Source organism: Talpa europaea, assembly GCF_964194135.1.
Source record: "Talpa europaea genome assembly, chromosome: 10".
NCBI classification, from domain to species: Eukaryota; Metazoa; Chordata; class Mammalia; order Eulipotyphla; family Talpidae; genus Talpa; species Talpa europaea.
The window spans coordinates 19,631,709-19,659,583 of record NC_140077.1 but is presented as its reverse complement, the minus strand read 5'-3'; the positions used below and the strand labels follow the sequence as shown (position 1 = coordinate 19,659,583).

The 27,875-nt window shown below is 40.9% G+C and overlaps 1 protein-coding gene across 4 annotated transcripts; it reads right to left on the bottom strand.

The window, feature by feature from the left end:
• Positions 1 to 151: 151 nt before the first annotated feature.
• OGA (O-GlcNAcase) lies at positions 152 to 27,875 on the bottom strand (the record flags this gene model as incomplete). 4 transcript variants are annotated; one of them, XM_084246263.1, is made up of 16 exons in its annotated part: positions 152 to 288; positions 1,318 to 1,477; positions 2,706 to 2,898; positions 3,175 to 3,260; positions 4,256 to 4,360; positions 5,311 to 5,396; positions 8,445 to 8,619; positions 10,239 to 10,852; positions 11,262 to 11,420; positions 14,282 to 14,566; positions 16,297 to 16,395; positions 18,184 to 18,355; positions 19,618 to 19,748; positions 23,077 to 23,174; positions 23,639 to 23,690; positions 27,662 to 27,875. In XM_084246263.1, 16 exons carry the CDS (start codon positions 27,858 to 27,860, stop codon positions 152 to 154), a joined length of 2,751 nt encoding a protein of 916 aa, XP_084102389.1. The 4 variants fall into 4 exon arrangements, with proteins under 4 accessions (XP_084102389.1, XP_084102386.1, XP_084102387.1 ...); XM_084246260.1 differs by lacking the exon at positions 11,262 to 11,420 and having other exon boundaries at positions 27,662 to 27,860; XM_084246261.1 differs by lacking the exon at positions 14,282 to 14,566 and having other exon boundaries at positions 27,662 to 27,860.

Below are 27,875 nucleotides of genomic sequence, written 5' to 3'. Positions count from 1 at the left end.
AAAGTGTGATGGGTTTTACATAATCTTCTTTGTTTCCAATCCCAATTGGCTCATTTGTTGCTTCTCCAGAGACTGAACTATATGAAGACCCCAACCACCAGCCCACCAGGTGAAGTTAAGACTTTTGGACAGTTCATAGTGCCAACAAATGTCACAGGCTCCGACCAAGTATAACCACATCCTTTGGAAATCCTTCCATTTTTGCAATTTCAAAACAGCCTAATTTGCTGTAAAATTCCAGAATTCTTTTATCGTCTGGTCTCACTTCACAGAAAGCCCCCCGGGAACCTGGAAATGAAACAAATATGGAAACAATCACTTAAGTAAAATTATGGCTATGAATTGTGATTTATCTTTTATTTCACAAAGTGATCATATAATTTCATTCACAATATTTAAAATTTATATCACTAGGGCCTTCCCGGTGGCGCAGCGGTTGAGCACTGGGTTGCGAAGCTGCCCACAGCCTCTGTAGCGCTGGTTCGATCCCCGGCTGCTCCCCGGCCACCGGAGGAGGGTCCCACATGGCGCGCAGACCTCTCCTGCCACCCGCTGCTCCCCTCAGCAGTGTACTTCGGTCCTTCTGCCTGCTCTGCTCCCAGCTCTGACTATGGTGAATTCTCTCACCCTCCCGCGCTTCTGACTGTACCCAGTGCTTGTATAAATAAATAAAAATAAATCTTTAAAGAAAAAAAAATCTGTATCACTAGGGTAAAGCAAAGTATATTTGAAGGTTGAGTTTAGATCAACTATTTGGCAATCCTTAGATAAAGTTTCTCCCCAAGGTTCATTTAATTCGTTTTGCGTAGAAGAACTGGGTGTACGCCAGAGGTGCAGGGGGGTAAGAGGATTCACCAGAGATCAGAATGGGGAGCAGAACAGACGGATTTACTGAAATATATTGCTAAGGGAAACAGTAGGGGAGACAGGCAAGATCTGCTGAGCCTTGAGTGTGTTAGTATCCTGGTTGGGGATAGAACTCATATCTCAGGTGGAAGTGGTGATAGCGCTGAGATTTAACCCCTAGGCAAACAGGGAGGAGGCCCAGTTTCATTTAATTTTCAATTTATCATTTGAGTCTCCTTGCGAAATATAATCTCTTGCATTTACTTCGCACTTTACTGAGGCGCAAAATAATCACAGTATAAAAGAGTAATATTTTATATTATTAATACACATGCAATTCCTATACCATTGATTATTCAGAAACCACACCATAAATGGTTGGGAAAGGAATGTAAATTCACCTTTAATTCTAAAATTTAATCTTATCCCTATCATGACAAAACATCAACAACTCCACAAGTATGTACTCACCATTAGCCTTCAGTGAAGACAAGAGGCAAGCCATCATGCTTTTGGCTACACTTGGGTCAGTTACTTTTTTGTGAATATCCATCTTTATTAGAGAAGGAAAGTTGGCAAGAAAAGTTTCCGGCAATACTTCCTGCTCTTCATGGAAACTCAACATTATTTTCTATAAATATTAAGAAAAACCTCTTGATTTTCAGTAGCTACTCTTACATGTAAACTTTGGAGCTTATATTAATATAACAAAGCTGATTTCTTAAGACTTGGACAAACGTAAAACCTGTTCTTGGATACTAGAACAGTGTATCATCTAATTTCTGTAAATCTAAAATTACTAAAAAATTTTAGAGTGTATTACTTGCACAAAAAATGTATTTAACATAATGAACTGTACACTTAAAAATGGCTAAGGCAATAAATTTTATTTTACCACAAATTTTAAAGTTTGTAACAGACACACTGGTTATTCTTTCCATTCCTACACTGGAAACTACAGTTGTTAGAGATCTAAAAATATTTGAGCATAAAAATTATCTTCAAGAAACTTTTAAAAAATACACATGCTATAATGTATAAGTAAAAATAACTAATTGTGGGCAGCCCAGGTGGCGCAGCGGTTGAGCGCTGGGTTGCGAGGCTGCTCGCGGCCTCTGCGGCGCCGGTTCGATCCCCGGCTGCTCCCCGGCCACCGGAGGAGGGTCCCGCATGGCGCGCGGACCTCTCCTGCCGCCCGCTGCTCCCCTCAGCAGTGTGCTTCGGTCCTTCTGCCTGCTCTGCTCCCCGCTCTGGCTCTGGTGGATTCTCTCACCCTCCCGCGCTTCTGACTGTACCCAGTGCATGTATAAACAAAACAAACAAACAAACAAATAAATAAATAAAACATGCCTCTATTTAAAAAAAAAAATCTAAATAAATAAATAAATAAATAAATAAATAACTAATTGACCAATGTGGAACACACCACTTTTGAGAAAAAATTCACTGAACTTGGAACAAGAATATACTAAGTGCTTCTACCAGAAAATAGACTGTCATTACAATGAGAAATGCATCAGTGAGAAAGCAAGTTAGCTTTTGACAACCAACCAAATTTTAATTACCTAACCTTGCCCAAAGAAAAGACCCTAACATGCTTGGTGCTTCAAAACAGGGAGGAAAAAAACAGGTTGCTTGTATTGTATTTTACCTGAGGAAATATTACAACATGGGCCATCCTACTGCCAAGGGAATAGTGGAAAATAATAAGCCCCAAGATTCTTTGCTGTAAGATATTTAGAAGCCACTGAGATTTTATGATACATCTATTTACTTTTTTAATACTTTAAAGAATTTAAACCAATGTGTCTTTCTTTATTTTAAAGAATTACCATAGTGTATTTCTACACCTGTATTACCTCAGCCTCAGAGAGTTCTTTGTCACCATTTGGCTTGGTATACTTTTCCTGCATGAAGGGAATCCAGGAAATTTTACATTTTTTAATGAAGGGGGTCACATCTACAGTGCCCAAGGCATAACCACATATGCCATCTTCATCTTCCAGGACAAAGCAATAATCCAGGCTGAGGGAAAGCAGTCCTCCTACCAACCTGCTCAGAAGAAAAGAGGCCAGAGTAAGTTTCTAAGTAACTAACAAAAATCCTCCAGCTTCAGTAAGGTCCAATAGACCAAAGGACCCATATAAATTACATTCAATGTAAAAAGAAACTAGAAATATAACATATCAATATTCAGATTCTATTAAAACTAAATTGGGACTTTAAAAAAAAAAATTATTTTCATTCTCCACCTCCCCTCAACCTGATAAACCTGAATGTGAAATGTCTATTCCCACATCTAACATATCCAAACATTTCATCACATACTTGTCTCCAATAAGGTCAGGTTGACTTTGAAAAGGCAAACCCACTCCATCGTCATACATTTCTCTGCAAATCTTGTACACGGAAGCCTGAAAATATAATCTAGTTAAGCAACACATCAAGAAAATTGGCAACAGAAACTTAACAATATGACTTACATGCCATATTGGATCTCTAGGAGAGAAACTAATAAAATGACTTGTAATAAAGATCATCTCTGCTTTGTTAAATAAAGATCCATCATCTCATTTCTGTCAAACTAGTAGAAAACAGCACGACTATAATGAACACTAAGAATTCATTTGCAAGGGATGGTTTCAAGCATAAAGTAGTGGATTCAAAATCTACTTATGCTATATATAGTTAAATCTTTATACATTTAAAATGTTTTAAGCAAGTTAAATGTTTTCAACAGTCTTGCTTTTTTCAGTCTAATTGTAAGCACCCTGTTGCACTTCACCACCTACAAGCATTTTCAACCTCAAATTACAGAATACTGGGGACCTCCCTGGTGGGCAAGGGGTTAAGTCAGCACTATGAAGCAATCTGCAGCTACTGCAGCACAACTTCGATCCCCCGCCAGGGAGCTGACCCACATGGCACAGCAGACCTATCCTGTCTCGCCTACTGCTCCCCTCAGCAGTGTATTTCAGTCAATCCACCTGTTCTGTTCCCCAATGTCTCTCTGGTGAATTCTCTCACCCCCTACCCCCCCGCCCCTCTGGCCTACATCTCAGCTCTTGTATGCATAAATAAATATTTAAAAAAATTTTTTTTTAAAAATTACAGAATATTGGAGGAAATCAGTCAAGGACAACACATCACACTGTTTAGTAATTCCAACTATGAATATATTTCATCAGTTTTTTTAAAGGGAGGAAAGGACTTAGAATGAGATACAAGGAATCTAAACTCCTAGGGTCTTCCTTTAATTTTCCTCTGATATGTTCAATGTTTCACTTAACTTTTTCCATCTGAAGTTCATATTTTAAGATACATAACTGATTCCTTTAACCAGTGAGTTCAAAGGAAAGAACTAAGTGTATACCACGACCATACACCAAGTTGGTAGGCAAACAATTACCTCATCTTTAGGAAAATACGGTCTAATAGTATAAACTTTGGAGGTAGGAGTCAGTGGGGGTGGTTGAAAAAAGAGATCATTTGCCCCATCAATTGGCAGCAAACGCTGTAGGAAGAAAAAAAAGGAAATGAATTAGTGTTGGGAAGATAACCAGTTTTTAAATGGGTGTGCACTGCAGATTACCAACTTAACATTAACTGGCTACTGCAGGCAGACCTAAAGAAGAGGGGTGTACTATACTAATATAAACACTCGCTGGGGGAGGGGAATGCTTCTGAATAGAAATTACCCAAACTGAGTTACATAGCTTTAGTGACGTATTAGTGGAGATTTAAATTTACAGTAAAAAAAAAAAAAAAAAAAAACTATTCCAATTATGACAAATCTTTTTTTTTTTAACCAATCTTATATAGTCCATCTTTCTATTAAAAGATGGCAGAACAGAATGTCAGGAGGAGAGGTTTGGTCTGAAGAGGGTTATCTGTCCAGGAGACGCTTTTATCCCCAAAGCAATGCGCTTCAGTTTGCTGTGCGCAGCAGAGCACCTGTTGGGGGGAGAAAAGTAGAGCACCTGAAAAGTCCATGAACAAATTACAACACCAATAGTTTCATATTACGTCCAAATTTTCATTAATCAACTTTTTTTCAAGTATGTCTTATTTACAAAATAATTGAAAAAATTATCCAAAGGTTCTTTCACCATTCACATTCATAATTAGCTTTTTTGCTCATGGAGTTTCCACTGGCAGATAAGCATGCGCGCATTGTGCATTGCGGGCGCAGATTAAAATGCTGTGCGACCTGCAAAGAAACAATGTGAGGTGTATACCTAGAGCCGCTGCGCTTCGCAGGCGCGGGGGGAATTGGCAGCATCTCCTTCAGAAATTACTGTGAAAGAGGAGGAAAATTTGATTTAAAATCCAGCTATGTAACTAAATTGAATTTGGGACCAGAAAGCCTTCGGCAGACCAATCCTTCCAGCCATCTGATGCGCAACATAAGTTTTCTCATAAAACAAAGAAAATGTCAATTCAGTTGTGAATTCATATTGATACCTGGAACTCTCCTGCTAGACCACCTCTAAAGGCCCAGGGTTCTTGGTCTCCAATTAAGAACTGTGCTGAAGAATGACTACGACACCCTGTTGAGATCAGATCCAAGCGGAGAATGTTACGAGAAAGGGGATTTCCTGGGGTCTCAAACGTCCAACAAACTAACAAACACTTTGTGGAAATAGCTCTCTAACAATAATAATCCAGGGTTTCAGGACAAGGCTGTGATAATAATTTTTTTTTAATTTGCAATGGAAATTCCAGATTGATTTTCCTTCCTCTGACTAATGAATAATCACTATTAAAGAGTTCTATCCTTTCTTTACATATTGGAAGGAAATTCTTGTTTGGGTCAAATTTATGTACTCCCTAGTTATAAAAATCAAGCCAGTTGCTTGTTCTGTATTGAGATTAGAGTACAGTGAACTAAATGAAGTGAGTCATTTTATTATCACAGCCCATGAAGGAATTAAACCTGTCTGAAGTCACATTTTACATTTGGAGGAAGGATATAGGAAAGGGAAAAAGAAGGGAAAGGGTTAATCTTGTCAGAAAACTAAGGTCAGCAGAATAAATAGAAGCAATTGTTTGGTAAATTGACAATGAAACACAATTTTTTTTTTTTCCTCCTGACAAGGACAATCCAAATTCAGACTTGGCTAGTACTAATACTAGTCTGGCAGATGCTGAGAACTAAGGAGAGCCAATTGATACTCCCCATTTGTGCAGAGCTAAGACATACTTTTCTTAAAAGTATGACATCTGAGTCCTCTGGACTACATTATAATTTTTGCAGTGCACTGAACACAAGCATGAAGTAGCAGGCTTTGAGGTCCATACGTGAGCTTTAAGGTCACCACTCAATCAATTTCACAGTTAATAAAAACAGCTAAAAGAGATAATTAAAGGTAAATATTTGGAGACCAAATCAAAAATCACCTGCCTAGTCTTCTGACAAGATAAAGCAGCGCAAAATAGTTCTTTTCCATTTGAAGACAGCATTCTACCTCCTGTTCAAGTTAACAGTCTCATCAGTACAAGATAGTGTGCTAGTCAGACAGTCCCAAAGCAAAACAATTTTTTTGTTCACAATTCAGGCCCATTAAGAGATTATAATCCAGGTTTATAATTTTTTTAGGGGTAGGGGTACTTAAAAAAATATAAAATAAATATGAAATAGGGTCAAATTTAAAGCTATTTAGAGATCCTGCCCCATTCCATAACTCAGTGTGAATTTACACTGCAGGAAATAACTGTACCTCTCAAAACTTTAAGATCAGCCAATTTCCCCTACCCCCCAACTTTGAGACTACAACATAACTAGCACTTCCAACTATTACAATAAAAAGCTGCATGTACGGAGAGCTGTGTAAATGAAAATATGGTTAATGCCTCAGTCGCTGCGCAAACGTGACTTCAGTTCATGCCTACTGCCCTTAAATCTACCTGAACTACCTCACAGACAGAACCTTTCAATTTAAACTAATTAATCATGACGCGCTGTGAACATCTGCCGCTGTCCATCCAATAGTGTAGACACTTGTGCTGAGGGTTCTCCCATCTGTACACAATGGGGAAGAAGATAATAGAAGCCGTTAGTAATCAAAAGTACTACATAGCCACATTCTTTAAAGGACTGAATGCCAGCTGGACCGGAGAAAGGAAGAAAACAAAGGGTTCTAATTAGTAACTCCCTGAAATTACTATAGAAGCATGAAAACACTATCCTTTTGAGTTTTTGTAAAAGGTATGTGGATGCCAAAATGACTAATAAAACTCCCAAAATGCTCTGACCTTGAGTTTGTACAACAGCTATCTATATATAGAATTTGGGAAAGTTGCCCCCAAATTGCATAATACAGAGGTAAAGCCTGAGAGGAAAAAGAAGCATGGCTGTAGATAATCAAGAATTTTTAATAATTCTTGAATGAAAAGATGGATATGAAATGTTTTACTACTTTCTCAAGCTCAACAGTCCAGAATTCCGGGTTGGAAATTTACAGACTGAAATCCCTGAAAGGGTTAATTATAACCTGTTGGACAGAAGTCTGAGAGTCTAAGGGCAGATGGCTATCATAGAAAAGAGGTACTTTGGAACCTTTAAAACAGGAAGTGGTCAAAATTCTACCTGTTGTGTTATATACACAGAAACTCAGAGTTCTTTATTTTCAAATTAATAGAGACTCTACTTTTAGTTGTACACTAGAAAATAATACTTTTTAATATTTAAGAGTCCAAAAGTATATAGGCAGGAAGTAAAAATTCTCGCTATTTTTCCTTAATCTAAGCTCAAGGTGTTTCATATATTTATTTCATAATCAAGACTATGTGACCCATTATAGTATTTGTGACTACTATGAAAACTATGACATGTCAGTTAGCCTTGCTGCCTGCTGTGTGCTGTAAGTTCATTACAGATTCCTTACAGAGGGATTGAAAACCTGGAAATGAAATGAGGTCCCTGGAGAAACTTGGCCATGCTGGTGCTTTTTACCAAGTTTGAGAAATTTTAAAAAATCATATTCCAAGGAGACATATGGAAGTCTATTTAATGAAGCAGAAAGTTTTTAGGGGACTACACCTTTCATCCCCTGCTAAAACCAATTACTTGGTAGAAGGATAAAGTCAAGTGAAATATACCAAATAGCACCAGAATAGCCTCACACTAAAGCTCGCATGCGCACAGGGCTGGGAGGATGGCTTCCTCTTGCCAGGCCCTTAGTCATCTCAGCAATTGTTCTGTTAAACACAGCATTAATGTTATCAAGACACAGCAAGCAGCAGAGAGCTTACAGAGTCACATTTCATAGTGTCTCATCTCCAAATCAGATAAACATGGTATACAGGTTCCATCCAGGAAGCATTCAGTCAGTGCAAGTTAAAGTCAGTACTTTCTAACACATTTTTTCAAGATATTTATGCTGAATTAGCCCAAGGGAGAAAAATCAACGTGGTACATGTATTTACTGAGACTTGTACCTCAAGTCTGCAATAATGGCTACAACTGTGAAAGAAATCTAGGCAAAGATTTAGGGTTGGAAATTTCCCAATTCCTAAGTTTTTCTCCCTATGGGATAATGTCTTTTTTTTCTTTAAGGACAATATATCTGAGAAGAGATTATTCCTGGTGCACCTACCTAACCACTGTACAAAAGACTTCACCATAGACATTATACTCTTGATATCCCAAACATAGGAGTACATGTCATAAAGAATTGTCCTGTTGGCACAATTGGAGAGCCGAGTGAACATTCCCATCACTAGTCCACACATCTCTTCAAACTTGGCTGCTCGTGATCGCCATTCTTCAATCTATTGAGAAGCAATACAAGAACTCAAAAAATTGCAAGCTTAAGAGAATAATCTAAAACACAGTTATTGGGCCTCCCTGGTGGTGCAAGGCGTTAAGATGCAACCTATGGGGCCTCCCAGATGGCGCAGCGGTTGAGCGCTAGGTTGAGAAGCTGCCCGCGGCCTCTGCGGCGCCAGTTCGATCCCCGGCTGCTCCCAGGCCACCGAAGGAGGGTCCCACATGGCGCGCAGACCTCTCCTGCCGCCCGCTGCTCCCCTCAGCAGTGTACTTCGGTCCTTCTGCCTGCTCTGCTCCCCGCTCTGGCGAATTCTCTCACCCTCCCGCACTTCTGACTGTACCCAGTGCATATATAAACAAATAAATAAAATAAATAAAAAACATGCCTCTATTTAAAAAAAAAAAAAAATGCAACCTATGAAGCTTCCACAGCCTCTGCAGTATGAGTCGATCCCCCCACCGGCCAGGGAGCAACCCACACAGCTCAGCAGACCTCTCCTGACTCGCCCACTGGTCCCCTCAGCAGTGTACTTCGGTCAATTTGCCTGTTCTGTTCCCCACTCTGTCTCTGGTGAATCCTCTCACTGCCCGCCCCCCACCTCTGGCCTGTACCCCTGCTCTTGTATGCATAAATAAATTAATCTTTAAAAAAAAAAAAAAAGAAAAAGTAGGAATGGTTACTTTAAAAAAAATTAAAAAATAAAAGTTATCAACTGTTATCTGATACCTTCAATTTATCTTAAACACTGAAGAATCACTGGGCTTAAACTCTTTAGATAAGCTAATGAAGTCTATGTCTCCCCAAACTGACAAATATTCCCAAAACAATCAACTTGGACTTTCCTCCACTCCTAACTATAGGGTCAAGTTATGGAACTAACCATACCATACCCAGCAGAGTCCACATCCAGAGTCCATATGCCTTAGGACATATTCTAAGATATCGACAGTTTTCTGCTAGTTATCAGTGTACTCATTCAAAATCTCTACACAGGGCCTCCCTGGTGGCGCAGGGGTTAAAAAGCGCTATCAAGCTATTGCCAGCCACTGCAGCACGAGTTTAATGCCCAGCTGGCCAGGGAGCAACCTACTTGGCACAGCAACCTACTTGGCACAGACCTCTCCTGACTTGTCCGCTGCCCCCCCCCCCCCCGCCCCGAGCAGTGTATTTCAGTAGCTCTGCCTGTTCTGCTCCCCACTCTCTCTGGTGAATCTTCTCACCCTCTGCACTTTTGGCTTACACCCCAGTTCTTGTATGCATAAATAAATAAATCTTAGAAAAAATTCTCTGGGGCCTCACCTGGTGGTGCAGTCGGTTGAGCGCTGCACTGCAAAGCTGTCCGCAGCCTCTGCAGTGCCGGTTTGATCCTGGCCGGCCAGCAAGGGTCCTGCATGGCGCGGCAGACCTCTCCTGTCTCGCCCACTGCTCCCCTCAGCAGTGATTTTGTCAGTCTGTCTGTTCTGTTCCTGCTTTGTCTCTGGTGAATCCTCTCACCCTCCCCTGAATCTGGCCTGTACCCTGGTTTTGTATAAATAATCTTTAAAAAAAAAATTCTCTGCCCAAATCACCAGCATGGGAAATCATCCAGTCTAAAGCAGCAGGTAAATTAAATATACTCACTTTTTCAGAGTCTTTTCCTTTGCAATTGACACTGACCACACTGCTATTAGCTCGAAGCCACTGGAACTCCCGTAACATCTGCGCTCCTTTGGGCCCATGCTCATAAGGAAGGTAGAATAAGTCAGCAAGTAACTGCAAATCCTCCAGAGTCACTGGTTCTGCAGTGTACAAAGGCTTTTCATTTGGACCTGGCACAAACTGCTCTTTGTTTGTCTGTTCATCAGTCTGCATAGGGGCAATATCACCAATGCAGTCTTCCTGCATAGACATCTCTGGGGACTTTGATTCAGCTATGCTTTCTTTATCAGTGTCCATCGGTTTCAATTCCTCTGCCATTTTAGCTTCAACAATTTCAGTCAGTATTTGATTGTCATTCTTGTGATCTGTTTCTTCTTGTTTTTCCACTACCATGTCCATAGGTTCCTCATCTGGCTGTTTCTTTTCTTCTTCCTTGGTCAGAGCTGTAGATTCACCACTCAAGGCTGCTCCCTGGCTCATAATGGGCTCCTGGTAAACTGTTGTAACAACAGTTGTGGCATTTAAAGAGGGTGCTGTAACTAGAGGAGTCCCATCAACTACACTTGCTTTAGCTCCACTGTGTGCAACTTGCCTACCTATAAAAACAAATTGCCACAAAGATAATCAAAATTAGAAACAACAAACTAGATCTAGAGAAATGTTTTCCTATGTGTAACTGGAACTTCAATTTGAGATTCCAAATGATTTGCATGCTGAGAAAAGCACTATTTCTCTAAACTACCCAGAAGGTGAGGAGGGAAAAGAAGAAACAGGTGATAAACATCCCCAAACATACTATCGTCTCTTTTAAAGACATACTAAAATCATTAATTATTTAAAAAACAAAATAGCAATCCATTAAGATCTAAAGTAGGATTATATAAATCTTATTATTTACTATATTTCCATTATTTCACTTTCCTTGGAGGACCTATGAAAGGCATGTCACAAGTCCTTTACTTTGTAACACAACCATGTGATTCAAGCCCCTTGAGCCAGACTCACTGCTGTATTGATGAGGTACACCAAACTCCTGCAACCATTCTGTTAAAGCCAGCTTTAGTGCCATCTGTGGACTATAGAGTACATCAGTTTCAATATCTTCATCACTGCCTTCATTTTCTAATTTTATCTGAATTGATACCGTACTGTCCTCACTGTCAGCTGCAAAAAAAAAAAAAAGAAAAAAAAAGTTTTGACTACAAAAGTCTGACAAGATAGAGGGACAAATGCAAAACACTAGTTAGTTGTTAGAGTATAATCAAAGAAGCAATGAAATGGAACAAGAACAAACTATAAATATAAAAATGCAAACATGAGCAAGGCTGTTCACTGACCCTTTTTACCTATAATAGTCATCAAGATTTAAAATCTCAAAAGAATTAAAAAGCAGTAACTTAAGAATCACTGGAAAAAATCATTTATAAAAGTCCACTAAATACAAATTTTTAAGAAAGCAAGATTAAAGGCATGTTTTCCAAAAACAAAACAGTCCATACCCTTCAGGAGTTATAATTAGGGAGGCTCCTTAGGGTGCAGGGGTTTAGTCTCAGCGCTATCAAACTATTGCCACTGCGGCATGAGATCCATCCCCGAACAGGTAGCTAACCTACCTGGCACAGCAGACCTTTCTTGTCTCAACCGCTGTTCCCCTCAGCAGTGTATTTCAGTAGATCCGCCTGTTCTGTTCCCCACTCTCTCTATGGTGAATCCTCTCAACCCCTCCACTTCTGGTCTTGTATGTATAAAAGAGTTACAATTAGGGGCCTCCCCGGTGGTGCAGCGGGTTGAGCACAGTGCTGCAGAGGCTGGTTCAATTCCCGGCTGGCCAGGAAGATTCCCACATGGTGTGGCAGACCTCTCCAGTACCATCCGCTGCTCCCCTCAGCAGTGTATTTCAGTAGATCTGCCTGTTCTGCTTCCCACTCTGTCTCTGGTGAATCCTCTCACCCTCCCGTGCCACTGGCCTGTACCTGAGTTCTTGTATAAATAAAAATAAATCTTTAAAAAAAGAAGTAAATGGTCAAATAATTATAAAATAATGGGCAAAATAATAAATGCAGAGGGTGAAGAAGATAAAACCAACAGTCTACATATGAGCATAGGTAAGGCAATCTCTGCATCAGGACATAGTCTAGAAAATTAAGTCTGTACTCTGGCTTGGTGTTCAATACTCTATTCTTGGGCATCCCTGGTGGTGCAGCGGGTTGAGCATCATGCTGTGAAGCTGTCCGCAGCCTCTGCAGCGCTGGTTCCATTCCTGGCCGGCCAGGGGGCAGGTGGGGCAGACCTCTCCTGCCTTGCCCACTGCTCCCCTCAGCAGTGTCTTCGATCCATCTGTCTGTTCTGCTCCCCCCTCTGTCTCTGGTGAATTCTCTCACCCTCCTGTGTCTGACTGTACCCCAGTTCTTGTATAAATAAATTAAAAAAAAAAAACTCTATTCTTAGCTTTCTTTATTTCTCTGTATTTGGTCCAAATTAGCTTATGTCTACTATTCTTTAACATGCTTCATGTTCTGCCTTAAAAGAAGTAGGATTTAAGTGCTATGTATGCAAAAGGGACTGAGATTTTATGCCTCTTAAAGAGAAGCATTAAGTCAATATACAGAATTAGAAGTAGGAGTAAAGAACTGACAAATAGGGTACATTATACCACTATATACCACCTATCATCACAATGAGACAATTCAATGCCCCCTAAACTGGGCCAAAATTCAACAAAGTTTTTTTCTTAACACCTATAGTCTTTTCACCTTCAGTCCACCAACACTTTAATGACCAGCAAACATCACTCGTACTCCAATCAAGCTTAAATATCCTTTCTTCTATGAAACTGTTTAACACCACTCTGATCCCTCCTGTATTCCCACAGCACTTTGTTGATAACTGCCTCAGCACTCTGATGACCATATAGTACAATTGCATATATGATTATCCCATATTAGACTGTCTTCTTCAAAAGTAAGGGATTACTTTATTCTTTATATCTTTAGTGCCTGGGAAGATATACTTGCCAATAGTAAATGTTTAGATATTAGTAGCCAGTATTCTTAGCTAGAAACCAATGAGGAATTTTCATAAATAAAAAATCAGTTGGTCAATGTCTAAAATGAGAGTATGCTCCATAAATGCAGGTTGGATTTAAATGATATATTAATTATCTAGTATGTGGCCTCCCTGGTGGCCTAGAGGTCAGTCTCAGCACTATCACTGCTACAGCCTGAGTTTGATCCCTGGTCAGAAAGCTAATCCACATTTGGCACAGCAGACCTCTCCTATCTCTCCTGCTACTCCCCTTAGCAGGGTATTTCAGTACACTGTTGTGCTCCCCACTCTGTTTCAGGTGAATCCTCTTACACTCCCGTACCTCTAGCCTATACCCAGTTCTTCCGCGCACACACACAATATCTAATACCATACACCATATAATAAAATCACCTGAAAACATATATTGAGTAATTCTAGTGGGCCTCCTTGGTGGCCTAAGGATTAAGTCTCAGCGCTATCACCATGCCTGAGTACAATCCCCAGCCAGGGAGCTAACGCACTTATGGCGCAGCTGACCTCTCCTGTCTTGCCTATTACTCCTCTTAGCAGTGTATTTCAGTACTATTCTGCTCCCCACTCTGTCTCTGGTAAATCCTCTCACCCCTGCACTTCTGGCCTACATTCCAGTTTGGGAAAGAAATAAATAAAATATAAAAATAAATATAAAATCTTTGGAAAATAAATTAAAAATCTTAAAAAAAAAAAGTAAATCTAGGGATAATGGGAACAGTAAAAAGACTACCTTGTGTAGTATTAAAAGCTCAGTCACATATTATGAAAAAATAATTGAGGCCAAGAGGTTGAGTAACATGTCAAAGCCACTTAGCCCTACTTCTAAAATATATATCTCTCCTTCACAGGACTAAACAACCTACCTTAATCAAACCCCTTAAACTGACAAAAGAACACATCTTTGTCAAGTGTTTTAGTTAAGCCCAGCTCTCCTCTCAAGGTCGAGGATTAAGTAGTCTACTTACACATCACTACATCTTTTCTCACTCCATTCATGTTTGATTTGTACCAGGTGGCAAGAGTGTGGATAGCAACATAATTGGCTTCAAATTCACAATTTGGATTAGTGAGAACTCCTTTCAACCGAGGGATGAGTTCCGTAGATCTTCCTTTATATGGGCCCAGAAATAGTCTCTTCTGATCATAATCATTAGCATGAATGTTATCCCAGATTACCGGAGCTCTCTTAATAATCTTAGAAACTTCTTCAATGGACTCTACTGGAATTTCTTTAGAAACAACTTTGGGACCTAGAAATAATGAGCATTTGTTAAAAGACATTCACACGTGTGTTTCTCAAAAAAATAAAGCATATAATCTTTTATTGTATTTTACTTCTTATGTGTATACATTCTAATAATTTTTCATCTTAAACATAAAATTTTTTTTATTCAGTTTTATTTGCCCCCACCCCACACTTCCTCAGATCAGATCTCTAGAAATGGGAATTAGTAGTCAAAAGGTATTTTGAATACTCAAGAATTGGGCAAGTGGGGCTTCCATAGTGGCACAAAGGGTTATGTTGCAACCTATGGAGCCATTCGCAGCCACTGCAGCAAGAGTTTGATCCCCAGCCAGGGAGCTACCCACATGGCACAGCAGACCTCTACTGTCTCACCCACTCCTCCGTTCAGCAGTGTATTTCAGTCAATCCGCCTGTTCTGCTCCTCACTGTCTCTGAAGAATCCTCTCACACCCCTACACCTCTGGCCTGTACCCCAGTTCTTGTATGCATAAATAAATAAATCTTAGACTGGGGCAAGTGGCTTCAAACTGATTATTTTAATAAAACAACTCATGTAAACAATTTATCCATTATAATTCAGTATATCCTCAACTAGACAAACTTCAACTAACCTAAACTAACCTAAACTCTGATGAAGATACTGCCCTTAATTTTTTTTTTTTTTAAGATTTATTTATTTAGTTATACAAGCACTAGATACTGTCAGAAGCGCGGGAGAGTTAGAGAATTCACCAGAGCCAGAGGGGAGAGGACAGGCAGACCAAAGAAATACACTGCTGAGGGGAGCAGCGGGTGGCAGGAGAGGTCTGCACGCCATGTGGGAACCCAGCGCTCAACCGTTGCGCCACCAGGGAGGCCCCTGCCCTTAATTGTTAGAATAAAAGCTAATACAGTTCATTAATTGCTAGCTATGGATCTAGCATGTGACAGTTCATTTTATGACACAGAGCAGTCTCCTAGGGCTAGGAGCAAGAACCTTTAGCCCAGGGCCTCCCCGGTGGCGCAGCGGTTGAGCACTGGGTTGTGAAGCTGCCTGCGGCCTCTGCAGCGCCGGTTCGATCCCCGGCTGCTCCCCGGCCACCGGAGGAGGGTCCCACATGGCACGCGGACTGCCCCTGCTGCCTGCTGCTCCCCTCGGCAGTGTACTTCGGTCCTTCTGCCTGCTCTGCTCCCCGCTCTGGTGAATTCTCTCACCCTCCTGCGCTTCTGACTGTACCCAGTGCTTGTATAAATAAATAAAGAAAATAAAATAAATCTTAAAAAAAAAAAAAAAAAGAAGCTTTAGCCCAGTTTCCTACAGAGCTATGTTATCTATTAGTAACTGATATTCAGATTCACTACAAAATTCTCAGGTATTTCTATACTAAAAGTATGGGTATTTGGGGGCCTCCCCAGTGGCACAGGGGTTAAAGTCTCAGCACTGTCAAGCTGTCACCAGCCACTGTGGCATGAGTTCAAACCCCAGCCAGGGAGCTAACCCACATGGTACAGCAGACCTCCCCTGACTTGCCCACTGCTCTCCTCAGCAGTGTATTTCCATCGATCTGCCCGTTCTGTTCCCTACTCTGTCTCTGATAAATCCTCTCACCCCCCACACCTCTCTGGCCTGCACCCCAGTTCTTGTATGCCTAAATAAATAAATCTTAAATAAAAATAAAAAGGAACCAATTAATCAGAACCACCAATTTCTCTAGATTCAAGTTAGAGTTTACGGTATAAATCTCAAAGACTTACCTGTCCAAAGCACTTCAATTCCAGGTAGAAGCTTTTCACCCACAGTCCTTAAATAAGGAGATTGAGATACGTTTGGATAACAGAAAGTGCCACAATATTCTGAATGGAAAGGGAAAAATTAAGTAAAATAGAGAGGAATGGTGATACCTGTTTGAATGGGAAAAAAGAAGTTTACCAATTCTAAATTCTTTTCATTCAAATAATAAGCCTCCATGGCATGCCCACCAAAAGTAAAACTCAAATGGGGAGAGCTCATTTAAGAAATAATTTTGAAAAATAATGAATTTATGAAATCTGATGTTCTTTCAATCGTAGCAAAGATCGTTTTGATCCCAGTTACTAGAAATATAAGTTCACTAAAGAAATAATTAAAGATTGGGGCCTCCCAGGTGGCACAGTGGGTTGAGCGCAGCTGTGTGAAGCTGTCTGTAGCCTCTGCAGCACAGGTTTGATCCCAGCTGGCCAGTAAGATACCCACATGGCACAGCAGACCTCTCCTGTCTTGCCCACTGCTCCCCTCAGCAGTGTATTTCAGTCAGTCAGCCTGTTCTGTTCTCCACTCTGTCTCTGGTAAATCTTCTCACCCTCCCGCACATCTGGCCTGTACCCCTGTTCTTGTATGCATGAATACATAAATCTTTAAAAAATAGTAATTAAAAATTGGGCCTTCCTCGTGGCTCAAGGGGTTAAGTGCAGCACCATGAAGTTATCTGCAGTGTCTGCAGTCAGTCTGCCTGTTCTGTTCCCCACTCTTGTCTCTAGTGAATCCTCTCACCCCCCACACAACTGGTCTGTACCCCAGTTCTTGTATGCATAAATAAACCTTAAAAAAAATAATTAAAAACTTCTGCATTATTTTCACTATTCTGTATTGCCGACATTCACATTGCAATCAGAGGCCACACAGAATGAACTGACAGTAACATAAACAGAAAGAATGCATTACACTGCAATGAATTAATTTTCAGTATAATCTTAATGAACATTATTTGAGTACTCATGCAGTATCAGACTACTGAGTAAGGTTCATGCTCACAATACTCTAAATAGATACACAGGCAAAATTAAATACAACTCACTCTAAAATTTCCTAGAACTTACTGATCTTTTCCTGAACAAGAAAAGTCTAAAGAAAATTTCTTGTAAGCATAATTTTAAGAGGCAACTAAGGAAAACAAAAGCATTTTCAATGGAAGGAACCAGGGGGGAAAAGAGGGAAAAAAGGGAATAAAAACTATTAAGCTCTCTATGATGACTACTGGAAATAAGAGCCCAGACGGGAGTGGGCGGAGTGAAAAGATATGCACAGGCAGGAAAAAGGAACAGTAGGAGGAAATGAAAAGTGACTAAGTTAAAAGTAATGTAAAATTTTAGTTTTCATTTTAATACCATCCCTCCTTTAAATCCTGGAAATGTGATGTTCACATACTTTCCAGTATATCATTTGCCTACTCAGCTGTCACTTAGTGATATAGTTTTTCCAATTTAAGATCTTGAGAAATATCTTCTGGTGAGGGGAGAGGAACAACACAACAGAGTTTATACATGGTCATCTGAAAATTATTTATTTCAAGACGACGACTTAAAAATAAAACTGTGGGGTCTCTCTGGTGGCAAAAGGGGTTAAGACACAGCCTTTGAAGCTATCCGCAGCCACTGCAGCACGAGTTCCATCCTCAGCCAGGGAGGAGACCCACATGGCGCAGACCTCTCCTGACTCGCCCACTGCTCCCCTCAGCAGTGTATTTCAGTAGATCTGCCTGTTCTGTTCCCCACTCTGTCTCTGGTGAATCCTCTCATCCCCCCCATACTTCTGACCTGTACCCCAATTCATGTATGCATAAATTTTTAATAAAAATACATAAATAAAACTATGATATACAATACCTGTTGGACAGAAGAGGAAGGTTTCTGGTTCTCCGAGATACTGATAAATTTCATTTGTGATGGAGACCTGAGCATGAGCAAAAGAACTGAATACCTCTTTGTCTGCTGCACACATATTATGGTCAATATCATCAAAAAGTAAGGCAAATGATCTGCACCCAAACTGAGAAACCTAGAAAAACGAAAAGGGAAAGAGAGGTTCTTAGTCAGCTTAACTTAGAATAAGAAAATATAAGATTGCAAATAATATTTAACTGCATATACTTAATTATATTTTTTCCCCTCAGCAGACTGTTCAAAGTCAAAGCTGGTTTTATTTTTTTTTTAAAGATTTATTTATTTATACAAGCACTGGGTACAGTCAGAAGCATGGGAGGGTGAGAGAATTCACCAGAGCCAGAGAGGAGAGCAGAACAGGCAGAGTGACAAAGTACACTGCTGAGGGGAGCAGCGGGCGGGGCGGCAGGAGAGGTCTGCGGCAGGAGAGGTCTGCGCACCATGTGGGACCCTCGCCCAGCAGCCAGGAATCGAACCGGAGCTGCAGAGCTTCGCAGCCCAGTACTCAACCACCGCGCCAGCGGGGAGGCTCTGTTAGGTAAAATTTACACTCCAAAACCTGGTTCACTACTACAGTCTTACTTGTGTTACCTCGTCTATTTTTCTTCTCGTCTCGGGAAACTAGCCAATCGTTTCCAGGCTGAATTAGATCTCTTCTTTATATAACCAAGAGAATGATGTCTATGGGTAAAACCCTATTTCTATAACCTCAGTCATAAATGCAGCCAAGCACCCAATAGTTTTTCAAAACATGATTTCAAATCAAAGAATTTCAGAATCACCTGGATTCTCAGGTCCCTATCCATAATCAGTGTAAGAGTCTCGAGTTTCTGTGAATGAAGCCTATTAACACTCTTTTAAGCATTATTTCGAAGCATTCTTTTAATTAAGAGTTCTATGCAGGGGCCTCCCTGGTGACACAAGGGTTAAAGTCTCAGCACTATCAAGCTATAGCCAGCCATTATAACATGAGTTCCATCCATGGGTAGGGAGCTGAGGCACAGGGCACAGCAGACCTCTCCTGTCTTGCTCACTGCTCCCCTCAGCAGAGTATTTCAGTATGTTCACTTGTTCTGCTCCTCACTGTTCTGGTGAATCCTCTTATCCCACCCTCACTGCACTTCTGGCCTGCACCCCAGTTCTTATACACATAAATAAAAATAAATCTTAACAAATTTTTATGCATATGAAGTTTCAGAAGTATAATACCTGCAGTAAAGCTTTCAACTTTACTTCTCATCAAGAGCATTAAAGTAAAATACTCACACAGAAACATGAATTTGGCTTTCTTTTTAGCATCACAGAAGCAACTCAGAAAACTTTTAGCTACAAGAACTAATTCAGAGGAAAACAGTGGGGAAAAAAAAAGTATATTACCTGATCCAATTTGCGTTTCAATGTGGATACTTCCTTGGGATTAGAAAAGGTAATGTCTAATCCAGGTGAAATAGCATAGATGAACTCTATCTCATATTCCCGTGCAGCAGAGATGAGAGTCATAAGTTGCTCTAAAAAAAAAGAACATATTTTTAGAAAATATTGACAACTAAAAGAACCTTCACCTTTCAACCAGAGACCATTTTTCTCCAATATACAATGAGGAAAGAAAGGAAAAGTTTCTAAAATTTCACAAAATTATCATGTCCAATGTGACAAGAGGCCATTAAAAAATAGCACAAGTGGGCCTCCCCGGTGGCGCAGCGGTTGAACGCTGGGTTGCGAAGCTGCTCGCTGCCTCTGCAGCGCCGGTTCGATCCCCGGCTGCTCCCCGGCCACCGGAGGAGGGTCCCACATGGCGCGCAGACCTCTCCTGCCGCCCGCTGCTCCCCTCAGCAGTGTACTTCGGTCCTTCTGCCTGCTCTGCTCCCCGCTCTGGCTCTGGTGAATTCTTTCACCCTCCCGCGCTTCTGACTGTACCCAGTGCTTGTATAAATAAATAAAATAAATCTTTAAAAAAAAAAAAAATAGCACAAGCCTGATGTGACTTAACATCACACTAAACTCAATATAGCATTCTCTTCATTGTCATTTCTCAAAAATACTGAATTAAACATTAATTCCTATTAAATATAAACCACTTTTATTTCCTATACTGAGAGGTATGTTTTTTGTTTTTGCAACCTCTGAACAGAAATTCCTACATAGTAATTATATGTATGAAACTATTTTATAATTTGGAAGAAAAACACATTAAGAAACACAGATAGGGCCTCCCTGCTGGCGCAAAGGATTAAGCACCTCACTATGAAGCAATCCACAGCCTCTGCTGCACAAGTTCGATCCCCAGCCGGCCAGGAAGCAATCCACATGGCACAGCAGACTCTCCTGACTCGCCCGCTGCTCCCCTCAGCAGTGTACTTCGGTCAATCTGCCTGTTCTATTCCCCACTCTGTTTCTGGTGGAACCTCTCACCCCCACCCCCATCTTTGGCCTGTACCCCAGCTGTGGTATGTATAAATAAATAAATCTTAAAAAAAAAAACAAAAACAAAAACACAGATGAATGATACTTTAATAATCCTGATCCTTCATCTTTATAATTACCAAACAAATATTCATTACAGATATGAATTTTCAAAATGTGGTAAGTAAACTGAAATACAATTCCATACCAAGGATATAATCCTCATATATCATTCGGTAGTATTTCAAGCTAGTTGTTTTACCATATTCTGGTTATTTGATCACATTAAATTTCATTACCATAACCACCAGAAAATATTTAAAGCTAAGGCACATTTAAGTTATATAGTAAACAACACTAGATGAAGATGGGATAAATTTTAATTGTCTTCTTAATTCTAGGAAAATTTTCACCTTCAGTGCTTTGGCTGGGCTCTGTCACCATGTCACCAAGTATCTTTTTTTTTTTTATTTTTTAAAGTGAAACTTTTTTTTTTTTAAGATTTATTTTATTTTATCTATTTATTTATACAAGCACTGGGTACAGTCAGAAGCGCAGGAGGGTGAGAGAATTCACCAGAGCCAGAGCGGGGAGCAGAGCAGGCAGAAGGACCGAAGTACACTGCTGAGGGGAGCAGCGGGCGGCAGGGGCGGTCCATGTGCTATGTGGGACCCTCCTCCGGTGGCCGGGGAGCAGCTGGGGATCGAACCGGCGCTGCAGAGGCCGCAGGCAGCTTCACAACCCAGCACTCAACCGCTGCGCCACCGGGGAGGCCCTCACACCAAGTATTTTATAAGCCACATACCTATACTACTTAATTCAAACCATAAAAATATTTCCCCATTCACTCAAATACCCCCAAAAAAAGGTACCTCATCTAATTTACAAAGAAGTTGTGTGATATACGACCTTATTTCTGAATTTAATGTAACTAACTCAAAGTAAGAGCACACAGAGGAATACAGTTGTATGGCTTTTCACCTCAGTATAGGCCTGGACTAGAGTGAGATCTTTATTTTTAAATAAGACAGAACCAGTACCAGTAATCAAGTGGTCAAGACCAAGTCATACTTGAATCTGAAGCAAAAAAAATCAGTAATACTGATCCTGCCTTTAAAAAAAAAAAAATTGTTGGGCCTCCCTGGTGGCGCAGCGGTTGAGCGCTGGGTTGCGAAGCTGCCCACAGCCTCTGCAGTGCCGGTTCGATCCCCGGCTGTTCCCCAGCCACTAGAGGAGGGTCCCACATGGCGCGCAGACCTCTCCTGCCGCCTGCTGCTCCCCTCAGCAGTGTACTTCAGTCCTTCTGCCTGTTCTGCTCCCTGCTCTGGCTCTGGTGAATTCTCTCACCCTCCCGCACTTCTGACTGTACCCAGTGCTTGTATAAATAAATAAATAAAATAAATCTTTTAAAAAAAAAATTGTTAATGGGTTTTTTACATTTATTTTGGCTTAAAAGTTTGCATAAGAGGGCCTCCCCGGTGGTGCAGTGGTTGAGCGCTGGGTTGCGAAGCTGCCCACAGCCTCTGAAGCGCTGGTTGGATTCCCCGCTACTCCCGGGCCACCAGAGGAAGGTCCCACATGGCCTTCCTCTCCTGCTGCCCGCTGCTCCCCTCAGCAGTGTACTTCTGTCCTTCTGACCACTCTGCTCCCCGCTCTGGTGAATTCTCTCACCCTCCCACGCTTCTGACTGTACCCAGTGCTTGTATAAATAAATAAATAAATCTTTAAAAAAAAAAAAAAAAAGTTTGCGTAAGAGGGCCTCCCTGGTGGCACAAGGGCTTAAGATGCAGCACTATGAAGCACTGCACAGCCACTACCCCACGAGTTCAATCCATGCCAGGAAGGTGACCCACACGGCTCAGCAGACCTCTCGTATCTCACCTGCTGCTCCCTCCCCTCAGCAGTGTATTTCAGTAGATCTGCCTGTTCTGCTCCCCACTCTGTCTCAGGTGAATACTTTCACCACCGCCCCCCGCATCTCTGGCCTGCACCCCAGCTCTTGTATGCATAAATACATAAATCTTAAAAAAAAAATGCTATGTTCAAAAAAGAGTTTGCATATTTAGCTTAACTAATTTTTTTTGAGTCTCTTAAAATTTGCAACATGGGGGCCTCATTTGTTTTGCCCTAGGACTACTGCCTGCTTTAGCACTGTTTGTGGTCTAGTGTTTAGACTTTACTGGCAAAGTAAAAAGTACACGCTATGATCAGAGAACAGGTGGAATCAACTGGCATACCCATGAATCACATGCACCCATGGCTGCATTGTTAGAGCTACACCTTAATCTGCACTAAATCACATAGTTACCAGAGAGAAAAAAAGAAAAATACCTACAAAGAAAAAATTAAATACTTGAGAAAAATTTTGTGCAGCTTTATCTAAAATATAACTTCACATATTCTGAATTAGTGGATTAAAAATTAAAAAATTACCAGCTTCTTCCACTGAATACATCTCTCGCCAAAACATCCTATGTTTGTAGTCATCTTTGGGGGCATACAAGTATGTATTTAATTCCCATTTCTGGAGCCTTAAGAGAAAAAAAAATTACATATGCATAAATAAACCATGTATGAGGTTTTAAATCTCATATCTTTCCTTTCCTTGGATCATCTCCAACTTTCATAAAGAGATCTCTAACATCTCTAATAATATTCTAGAACAGTATCTTTTAATCTTTTTGTAAACAGTGGAATTATTGAAAAAATTACATTATCCAAGGAATTTCAAGATATTAAACAATTTTCAATAGAAACAAAACAGCCCCGGGTGAGGCAAGCAAAGTCCCAAAACTATTTGGGATTTCAACAGAAAAGTTTGAAAATCAATGGCTATGGGGAAGAGATGTAAATGACCAAGAGAAAATAACTTCCACAAATGAGAAATCATCAAACAGAAAATTTATCAAACCTGGCCTGCTCAGTATTAGAATTTCTACAAACAAAAAGGAAATGTTAAGATTTTAGGACTATGCTTCATATAATAAAAATTTACCTTCTAAAGAGTTCTTTTCTCTGTTCCATAACCCAAGGTCTTCCATAAAACCCTAGATTCAAAGTAAGAACGAAATTATTTTCAAGTTTCAAAATGCGGTAACTGTTTACTGAGAAAAGTGGGTTATAAAACACACAGCACAATCCCATTTTACAAAAAAATGTATACAATACCCCAAAATCTGAAGAATAGTAAAACATTAAGGTATCTTTGGTGATGATATTATAAGGTGATTTTTATTCCTTTTGCTTAAGTAAATTTCTACTATGAACATTTATTAGTTATGCAACAGTTACTTAAATACAGATAAACCAGGTCTCCCTGGTGGCACAAGGGGTTAAATCTCAGCATTATGAAGTTATCAGCAACCACTGCAGCAAGAGTTGGATCCCCCACCAGGGAGTTAACCCATGTGCACCAGCAGACCTCCCCTGTCTAGCATGCTGCTCCCCTCAGCAGGGTATTTCAGTCAGTCTGCCTGTTCTGTTCCCCACTCTGTCTCTGGTGAGTCCTCTCACCCCAAACCCCTACCTCTGGCCTACCCCCCAGTTCTTGTATACATAATAAATCTTAAAAAAAAAAAAAAACCAACAAAAAACAGCTAAACCACATCATTTACCCCCCCAAAAAAGCCAGATATATTTAAATCTATTTATAAGCGTATCTAAACCTTAAAATGAACAAAGGGGAAGCAAATTAATCCAAAAACTGCTAATAATTACTGCCTAGGAGGGGAACTGGATTGCCTTGGGGGCAGGGGGAGGATGAAAAACAAGTAAGCCAAGGGGAAAAAAATCAGGAAGTGACTTTAAAAAGAAAAAGAAGAAAAACTAAAAGGAACTCCTAAAATGCCTTAAACTATATTCATAGTAAAGCCCAACAGTGGAATTGACCCAAACTGGAAATCTCTGAAGCAACCAATTCCAGAACAAAGGTTTGAACAATCAAAAATTCAAGAATCTGACTTGCTTCAGAATGTTCCACAAGGGAGCAAAGCACTAGTAACATACACTGTAGGAAAACAAAGCTGCAGATTTGATGACTTAAGTAGTGGCATAAGCACCAAACTGCTATTTGGAGCTCCCAATGTGCTAATCACAGCTCCAACCACAAACACCTGACAGTTTGCCTAACCTTTATTTTCCACTTGTCTCAGGCTAATCTTCTCTAAGAAATAAGAACCACCTCCAGGAACTGCATGAAAATAGTTAAATTGCCACTGAGTACAAAATGCCCATCATACACTTGCACACATTCAAACACAGTCTACACAACAGACTGATATAGAACAGAAATTTTTGAAATGTATTAAGCTCAAATCTCTGACAGGATGGTTACTCTGCACCACACCAATAAAGATATGAAGGTGTGAAACAGTAGTACTTTAGATCTTGACAAGTCAATGTACCCTTTATCAGGTGATTTTAATTAGGTTAATTTACTACAACTCTTGATAGCTTGTAAGTCCTCCAACATTTAGCATTATCATTTTTCTCTTATTAAAGGAGTAGGCATTAAACATCCCTTTAGAGTTGCTTCAATATAAAAAACTTTTTTTTCCAAGTGTCTAACACTTTAATCTTCAGAAACTTCTTTGAGACTCTGAGGCTCAGCTCATGATTTTCGTTAACAGGCACCACAAAAGGAAGGAGTGCTATTAGGAGTCAAAACCAACTAAGTTCTGAGAGAAAAAAGGAATATTGGCAACGCCTTCAGTATTTCCTATCCTTGCACATTTTAGGAATGGTGCCAAATTAGAAGTACAAGGAAGAACAAAATCAGATGCTCAGTCACCAAAAAAAATATACAAGTGAATGGGAAGGAGGAAGGAACACAAGGCAACTCTATTCTCTAAGGGAAGAGCAGTTCTCTTTTAAAACCGTACAAAAACACAAACCAATTTAAATCACAATGATCTTTTCTCCATAGTTACTGAGGACTTAAGTGGCAAGTTTTCTTACTCACTGGAGTCTAGCTCTAATACTTCTATATTGCCCTGCACTCCTTAGCCACCCACCACCCAAAAATTTCTGGTAACAAAATAGTTTTTTCTAGACTCTACCTGCATTGAAAGAATCCCAAATACATATACCAAGAGAAAATATACACAAAGCAATCATGCTTTCATGCCAGTCTTTTCCTCCAAATTCGGCAAGACGATTTACTCTGCCAAACCTTGACACCTCATTACCTTACTTTAGTTGAAATTAAGTCTGTTCTCCCTTAGAATTGAACTTTAGGGCCTCCCTGATGGCACAAGGGGTTAAGACAGCACTATGAAGCTGTCCGCGGATACTGCAGCACGAGTTGATCCCCAGCCAGCCAGCCAGGGAGCAACTCACATGGCGCAGCAGACCTCTCCTGACTAGTGCTGCTCCCCTCAGCAGTGTATTTCAGTCGATCCACCTGTTTTGTTCCCCACTCTGTGTCTGGTGAATCCTCTCACTCCCCCACATCTCTGGCTTGTACCCCAGCTCTAGTATGCATAAATAAATAAATAAATCTTAAAAAAAGAATTAAACTTTATCTGAAAGTGAAAGACCATATTCACTTATCTCTCAAATGAATACTCTATATAAGCTGACGACATTGGATAAGCTGAAGCTCTCAACCCTTCTTTCCGCTCTCAACCCTTCTTTCCTTTTCCAAACCTTTTTGATTTTTTACGAAAACTAATTTTCCAGGGTTACTCCTGTGCACACCACTACATAAAGAATGAGGACAATGTCAGGCAAAACACTCCAGAAAATTCAAATATACGCTATAGTTGAAAAAGAGCAATAATGTAACCGATTCAAGCTTACACAGAATACAGTTTGACACTTGTTCATTGTATTTAAAAACTGATACAATCCTCTGGTGATTTCCCCCAACTACAGAAATTGTCCATCATCCCTTTTAAATGGAAATAGGAAGGTGGAAAATTAAAAGAGAATTTTAAACCTCTTTTGCAGTCACTAAATTCAAACTGCATTATCTCAAATATTTTCAGAATTTGTTATTCAAGTCAAAGCTTCACTCTCCATTTCTCCTCCAGTGTGGAAAGAGTCCCTGTTGAGGGAAATAACTACCATGACTTCCAGCGCTTTGTCGAAAGCTCAGATGCAAGGCCCTCTGGCCAAGTGTCTGCGATTTCATATTGTTGAAGCTTTCACTGCACGCCGGAGGGCTGCAGTTTTCCTAAGTTTGCAGCAGCTGAACCAATTAAGAAGGCAAACGCAGACTACCACAGAAATGACGATTCCAGAAGAGATGAGTTAGGCTGGCAAAATAATCTTGAAACATAAAGGATTTGTTTGGGTTGACTTCTAATTCAAGTTTGTCGCTGACCTGCGTTCCTGAACTATGAAACATGAATATTTGAACATTGAGACTAAAGAATAATTTTTCATGCCAAATACGGTGGGAAAGAAAAAAATAAAGCCAAAGCTTCACGGGGGGTGGGGGGTGAGGGGTGGGAGGGAGACGTAAAGTGCCGGAGTTAGCAAATCACAATTTTCAAGGATGCAAATAAATCTCCAAAGGGCGAGGCTTGGGGACTTTTGGTTAGCAAAAAAAATCTAAGCAAAAGAGTAATGTGTGAAACTATAGGCCGCCTGGCCTTCTCTTCACTCCGGAAGAATTAGCACATCTATGTGGACATTTTTCCATTTGAACACAGAACACCCCAGGAAATTCGATCCCAAAGTACAAAGAAGTAGAATTCAGAGCCAAACACAGGGCTCTTCACAGGCGCCTCCGCAGGAGCCTGCCTGGCTCCCAGCCTAAGGCGGGTGCGGTCAGGCCTGTTAGTCGCCAAAGGGAAACTGGACGCCGTTTATGGACACGAGGGGAGATCTGCCCACCCTCTCGTCTCCCACCACCCCCCTTTTTTAAAGCAGGGTCACAATGCAGACCCACGGGCGTGAAAACCTTTCAAAGCGCCCCGAAGCGCGGCCGCCACCCCCTCTTAGGAGGAGAGGATGTGTGAGCGCCCGAGCGGGACCCGCGGCGCCCCCGCCCCGCCCGCGCCGGGGCGCTCACCTTCCACCACGCCGCACAGGAACCTCCGCGCCCCTCCAGCCGCCCGCGCCACGGCCGCGCCGCCCGCCCCGGCCGGGTTGTCTTCTCCGGGGGCCGGAACCGCCGGCGGCTCCAACGAAGCCCCCGCGGAGGCGGCCGGGTTGGCGCTGAGCTCGCTCTCCCGCTCCTCCAGCGCCGCCTGGCTCTCCTTCTGCACCATCCTCCTGCCCACGGC